At 50.9% G+C, this 7138-nt stretch overlaps 1 protein-coding gene across 1 annotated transcript; it reads right to left on the bottom strand.

Moving 5' to 3' along the window:
- Positions 1-212: 212 nt before the first annotated feature.
- Positions 213-7071, bottom strand: LOC116220863 (rap guanine nucleotide exchange factor 2-like; the record flags this gene model as incomplete). Its single annotated transcript, XM_042705275.1, has 8 exons — positions 213-306; positions 485-766; positions 1122-1573; positions 1768-1960; positions 3565-3714; positions 4760-4930; positions 5305-5528; positions 6930-7071. Coding segments are annotated over 8 exons (1640 nt in total), but the record flags the coding sequence as incomplete, so codon positions are not given.
- Between the last annotated feature and the right edge of the window lie 67 nt (positions 7072-7138).

Here is a 7138-nt window from a genome sequence, read left to right as displayed (position 1 = left end):
TCATATATTCCAAAGTGCCAGGCATTGTGTTTCGAGTTTCCTGTCTCTTCTCTAAGTAACTCCTGCTCCTGCTGCTCCTTCACAGTACGTTGCATGCTGGGGTGACTGGTCTCCCATGATGCTTTAAGGCAGAGAAGAGAGATGAATCCACCAATCAGGCGTCGGGCGAGCAGGCAGGCAGGCAGGCAGGCAGCACCGGTGGGCGTCTGTCGGTCTGCTGAAGCCCGCGGGCTACGTGTCAGAACAGCCCTGACACACACACACACACTCACTCACTCACTCACACAGCAGACACCTGCTCATCCTCTGCAAGACAAAAGAGGGAAGGGATGATCAGTAAAGACACACACACATACAAACACACGCCCACGCCCACGATTCAAAGATATTAATACATACACAAACATAAACATAAAAAACACAAACATAAACATAAAACACACACGCACACACAAATACACTACTGGGACATGTGCGTTCTTACCCTCCTCTTCCTCTTCCTCCTCCTCGTTTTCCTCTCCTCCTTCCTGTGAGTGTGTGTGTTGCGTGTGTGTCTCGGTCGAGGCAGCAAGGGCCTGCTGGGAGTCGGGGGACTGTGTGACGAGCCTGGAGCGCTGCAGTGCAGTGGTGTAGTCCGGCGGCCGTCGCCCCGCGTGTGTGTGTGTCTGCGTCTGCGTGCTGCCCTCCGTCACTGCGTCTGAGATGGTCAGTGCCGTGTACCCCGGGGGCGTCGGAGGGGGGTCACGGTAACGCCCCTCCTTCCGCGCTGCCGGGTGGACACAGTCGTCAGTTACCACATCACTTGTCAATCAGCACATCACTTGTCAATCAGCAAATCACTTGTCAATCAGCTGTCACTCAACACGCTATACCCCTCACTGCTAGATATTTACCTATAACTCTAAAGCTTTATTTTTTTGCATCAGAGTAAAAAAGGTACTCATATTTAGCTAGCCAACTGTTACAATATTAAAATACACCAACAAACAAATACATAATGTTAAATAAGCTAATTATTTATATGCAGGGAGCAGTATTCATTATTCAGGTCACGCCTCACAGCCCCTGCCACAGCATAACAGCAACAGAGGTAGCTGCTGGTTGCTAATGGCAACACTTACTGATGACCCCCTTGGCGTTGCCGGCGGTGATGGGAGAGGGCCGTCGGCTGGCCTGCTTGGACTCCTCGGAGCCGGTGGAGGTGATGCTGCTGGTCTCAGGGTCGGCACTGACGTCTTTGCCGCCGCGCCGCTTGATTGTGCCCGTGTCGCCCTCCGACTCCTCCCCCCAGCACGCCACTGAGGATGAGGAGGAGCAGGCCGACGCCCAGCTGCCACGACCCGCCCACAGCCCTCCCCCCTCTGCCAGCGCCTCCCAGCTCCGCCCCTGTTGCATGGTCTGGATGTTGTCATGGGAACCGCTGGAGCAGGAGGTCCAGCTGCCCCGCCCACTGTCGGCGGCGTCCAATGAGACGCGGTCGCCCTGGTCCTGCGTGAGCTCCTCAGAGCTGGGGGAGGAGAGAACGGTGGCCCCCGTGTACAGCGCACGGCAGTCCTGCATGGACGAGTACGACCTGCACGCACACGCGCACACACACACACACACACACAAGTTAATGCATTGTACGTGTGAAGCTGCAGTTCTTCTACTCCAAGCTGTACTGGTTGACAGGTTAGTGTTAGTGTAAGCGCGCGTGTGTGTGTGTGTGTGTGTGTGTGTGTGTGTGTGTGTGTGTGTGTGTGTGTGTGTGTGTGTGTGTTGTCTTACCCCAAGCTGTACTGGTCTGGGTCGGTGGTGGCCCTGCGCTCCAGGCGAGGCCCAATGTGTGCGTCGGGGCCTGCGTGTCGGAGGCGGCGGTCGTCGTGGGGCATGTCCAGAGATGATGTGCTCACCAGACTGGACCGGGACGAGATCTCACTGTGGCCTGAGTCCGACATGTTGTCCCCCGCCCGCCCATAACCTGGGAAACCACACACACATGGGTAAGGTCATGAACACACCTACAAAGGCAAGACTTACAAGTACACCCTTAAATAAACACACACCCACACCCACACCCACACACACACACACACACACCCACACACCTTGCTCCCCTGATCAATTAGCCATTGCATGTCAACTCTGAATAGATTTTTCTCTTTAAATACACCACCACTAAAAACTGTGCCGTACTAGCAGGCAGCAGAGACGAGCACAGGCTGGACTGGAGCCCCTCACTAAGAGCAGTGCAGCAGGGACGACACCCTGACAACCACAGAGGACCTGCATCTGCTGCCAACACAGCCAGCCAACAGGAAGGGCCCATTCAAAGTGGGCCAAGTCTCTTGTAAAGGCCTGCTCTAAAGGCCTGCTATCTGGAGATGAAACACAACCCACAACCCCCACCCACCCACACACACAGACACACACAGACACATATGGGCACACATACACACACACAGAGGCACACAGAGAGACAGTAGCATCGCTGAAGCAGCTTGGGTCAGTGGTATGCCTATGGAGCCATCTACATCACCACCACAGTACAGTACAGCACTGGCTCCACTAGAGGGCTCTAGCGCGTCAGTTTCATCCCCAACCACCAGCACTAACACTAACAGGCCACAGGGACCCATGGACACACACATCGCTATGGCTACCGCCCAGGAGGCGAGTGATGCTACTCCATAGAGAGTGCCATCCCCACTAACACAACAGTGAGACGTCTGCTTATCCTGTGCCTTTGTCCAAACACTGGGAGGAGCAGGTCGATTAGCTTTAGATGACACCGATGAGATGAAGCTTGTGCAAAGGGAGCATGCCGAGGGGTTAAAGCTGCAAAATGGCTGGTCTACGTGGCTCTATGTTGCACAGCGGTGGAACCATGGTTACCTGCGGTGGCCTTGTTCGAGCGCCCGCTGTGAGCGTTCTGGGCTGCTGAGTGTGTGTGTGTGTGTGTGTGTGTGTGTGTGTGTGTGTGTGTGTGTGAGTGAAGAAGAGAAGAGGAAGAAAGCCAGAGATGTGAGAAGGCAGGACACAGTGATTTCCCCTTCATACAGTATGATCTGTATGGAGTTACATGCTGAGGTAAAGTGAGGAAGTTAGCAGGCAGGGCAGAGCTCCTCAGTCAGGAAGTGCTGCTTACTCATCAGGGGCGGAGACTGGGAAAGAACCACGACAAAGACAGCTACGGCTAAGGATGTGTATTTCAGAATTTAGGAGACTGACAGATACTCTGCTACACCACCAGGGGGCAGGATTAATTTACAAGTGTAGCAGTTCCCCAAGCAGTGTGTCTTCATCTACCACCACCAGATGGCAGCACAATGAGAATACTGTAGGATGCACAGAGGCATACGAGTACATGCATTGTGCATGTCTGTTTAAATGAGGCATGTATTTTACATACATTTATGGTTTCATGGGTTTGAGTGTGTTGAGTTGATGTGTTAGAGAAAGAGAGACTGAAAAAAGAGAGTGTGTGTCTGTCTGTGTCAGGGTGAGGGTGAGCGTGTTTGTACTTGTGTGTGTGTGTGTGTGTGTCTGTCTGTCTGTGTAAGTGTGTGTCTGAGCACCCCTCACCTTTCTTGGGTGAGCTGTGTGGTGAGGTTGGGGGAGAGGACATCTGGGACGAGGCGTTGGATATGGTGTCCTCTGCGTGTTTGCGATGTCTGTCGGGTGCCTCCTCTGATAGGGACAGAATCTTCTTCAGGGACTGGGGAGAACTCGTGCCTATGGACGGAAACACCATCATGTTATCATCATATCTTCAAAAACATTAGTCACTATATCCTACTGGACACCATATAGAACCAACTTCTCTCCACTATATCCTACTGGACACCATATACAGCCCACTTCTCTCCACTATATCCTACTGGACACCATATACAGCCCACTTCTCTCCACTATATCCTACTGGACACCATATACAGCCCAGTTCTCTTCAGAGAGAGACCGGAGCACTGACAGTGGAATGACAGCATCAGCCCCTTACTCTAGGACCTCTCCTCTGCATACCACACTACAAGCACACAACACACTTAACACTACACTACACTACTCAACACATTAGCCATCAAAGCACACACCACACACACCACACTACTCAACACATTAGCCATCACAGCACACTCTACACTACTCAACACATTAGCCATCACAGCACACTACTCTACACTACACTACACTACTCAACACATTAGCCATCACAGCACACAACACACTCAAGGGTTCAATGCCTTCACAGAAAACACAGGGAGACAGGACTTAACCATTAAAACTGAACAAATGATCATGATCCTCCATCAGCAATCCCTTTCGGTTTTGTTCAGTTTTGATAGTTAAGTCCTGTCTCCCTGTGGTTTCTGTGAAGAGAAGAAGCTGGAGAAGGCCATACTTCACACACACACACACACACACACACACACACACTCTCTGAGGGGTCCGTCAGGTGCCAGACCATCATAGCATCTTAGTTATTGCCCTATTTTCCATCATTTTGAGTTATGTTTAGCCAGCTGGGAGAGTAGCTGGCACGTAACAATAGCCAATCAGACATGAGCAGAGCTGTGAGTGGCATCTGTTTTCATACTCTCTGTTTGCATACTCTCTGTTTACATACTCTCTGTTTGCATACACTCCATTTGCATACACTCCATTTGCATACTCTCTATACTATACCGTCTTCATCATCATGAGCATAGTGTGAGTGGCATCTGTTTTCATACTCTCTGTTTGCATACTCTATGTTTTCATACTCATGAGCGTGTCTTACCGAAGGGGGGCAGGTCCTTGATGGGCACCTTCTTGCGTGAGGGGTAGAGGGCGACGGCGGGCACCTGGAGGGCCTGGTTGGCCTTGAGCTGCTGCTGCCGCTGGTGGGTGGCGGCACGGGACACCACCGGCGACGTGTCTGGTCTCTTCTTCTCTCCTGCACTCTTCGGCACTGTTGCCACGGACACCACAGGACAACAGGGAGAGCCAGTCAGAGGGTATGATCAGAAGTGTGGCAGCAGTGTGTGTGTGTGTGTGTGTGTGTGTGTGTGTGTGTATCTGTGTGTGTGTGTGTGTGTGTGTGTGTGTATATCTGTGTGTATCTGTATCTAGGTGTACTGATGATGGCCTCATTCTACAGTGAGTATCTGTAGGCTCTACCAGTTGGACTCCAGTATGAGTGAGTGAAATAATGTGTGTGTGTGTGATACACTAATGTGTGTTAATGCTGCAGTGATTCTGCAGTCTCTTCTAGTTGTGTGTGTGTGTGTGTGTGTGTGTGTGTGTGTGTGTGTGTGTGTGTGTGTGTGAGAGATTCACACTCACATGTGTTCACGCTGGGTTCACACTGCATTGAGAGAGTCTGGAGACTCTCTTCATTGGTCTCCAGGGAGAGGTTAGACAGGTACTGCTTGACCTTGCGGGCCATCTGGGCGTCCTCATACAGCTTCTTGGCGTTGAGGAACGAGCTCCGCCGCACGCGCTTCTTATGGCCGCCGGTCTGGGTCACATCCAGAACCGCCGCATTGGCACTGCCCTGGCTTAGAGAACTAAACACACAGACACACACACACACACACACACACACACACACACACACACACACACACAGACAGGGAGACATAGACACGCAGGGACATACAGGCATAAAGATGCAGACAGACACACAAACATACAGACACACAAACATACAGAAGACGGGGACAGATACACAAATAGAAGTAGACAGATGCACAATGTTGTGCGCACACACACAGACACACACATACACACAGAAGAGAATAACACACAGACACACACACACACAGAGAATAAAGAGTGAGTGTTTCCCTGTTAAAGCTGAGTGGTGTGGGTGGTATGTCTAAGCCTGCTGGGGAGGCTGGCAATGGGGGGGAGGGGGGGGGGCAGGACATGCATCCAGACACATTCCACACAGTTCTACAACATTCCATGCATTCCATTTCATATGCCAGCCAATAAGGTGGGAGGGTGTGGTGGCGTAGGGACAGGTTTGGGGGCGGGGTGGGGGCGGTGTACCTCTCACAGTCTCTATGGTCAGGCAGTAGTCTTTATGGGGGGTACCTGCTTCAGACAACAGTCTCTATGGTCAGGAAGCAGTCTCTATGGTCAGACAGCAATCTCTATGGTCAGACAGCAATCTCTACGGTCAGACAGCAGTCTCTACGGTCAAAGAGCAGTCTCTATGGTCAGACAGCAGTCACTACGGTCAGACAGCAATCTCTACGGTCAAATAGCGGTCTCTATGGTCAGACAGCTGTATTAGGGGAATCTCAGCAGGATCTGCAGGGTGAGAGACTTATCTGCTCAAATTACTCTCACCTGACGATTCTGCCAGTTTCAAACACTACAGAAGCTTCATATGAACAAACTATTTAATTTATAATTTTTCAGGTGTTAACATATTGCAACTGCAAACCACTGCAAATTCAACATTAAACACATCCCAAGAATCAGATCAAGTAAACAATAAAAATAGAAAATAATAAAAAAATTACAAACAAACACAAGCATGCCAGTCTGGTGAGTAACATAAAGCTGAAGGGATACATGTTACAACAATCACTTTTGCTAATTTGATTGCTCAAACAGAGATGAGATGTCAATCAGTGGGAGTTGGGATGGCAGGATAAGTAAATGTGGAGGATTAGTCCAGGCATAGTCGTGCATATGGTGTGTGTGTGTTTATGTGTTTGTGTGTGTGTGTGTGTGTGTTTGTGTGTGTGTGTTTGTGAGATCACTCAGTGACCTTTAATAGCAAAAGTGATGGCCGTCTCACTTCCACTCAGATGTGGCAGTGTGAGAGCGAGGGAGAAAAAGGAGGAGAGGAGGTGGAGGAGAGAAAGAAAAGGAGGCAAGGAGCTGGAGGAGTGATGCGCACGCGAACGGGCAGGCGAGCGAGAGGAACGCAGGTCAAAGGTCACCGCACTTACCCTAAACTCCGCCACTTCTTCTTCCTGTGGAGGGGGTTCGGGGAGGGGGCATGGACGGTAAAGCGTGGGGGAGGGGTGGACGGACAGAAGGAGAGAGGGAGAGAAAGAGACAGAGAACGAGAGAAAGAAAAAGAGAGACAAGCTTAGATGGGAAGAGCACCAAAGAGAAGAACCCAGAGGCCTGACAGACAGGAGAAGATTTTGTCAAC

The sequence above is a fragment of the Clupea harengus genome, unplaced genomic scaffold (genome assembly GCF_900700415.2).
Source record: "Clupea harengus unplaced genomic scaffold, Ch_v2.0.2, whole genome shotgun sequence".
Taxonomy (NCBI): domain Eukaryota; kingdom Metazoa; phylum Chordata; class Actinopteri; order Clupeiformes; family Clupeidae; genus Clupea; species Clupea harengus.
This window is presented reverse-complemented; position numbering and strand designations above follow the sequence as displayed.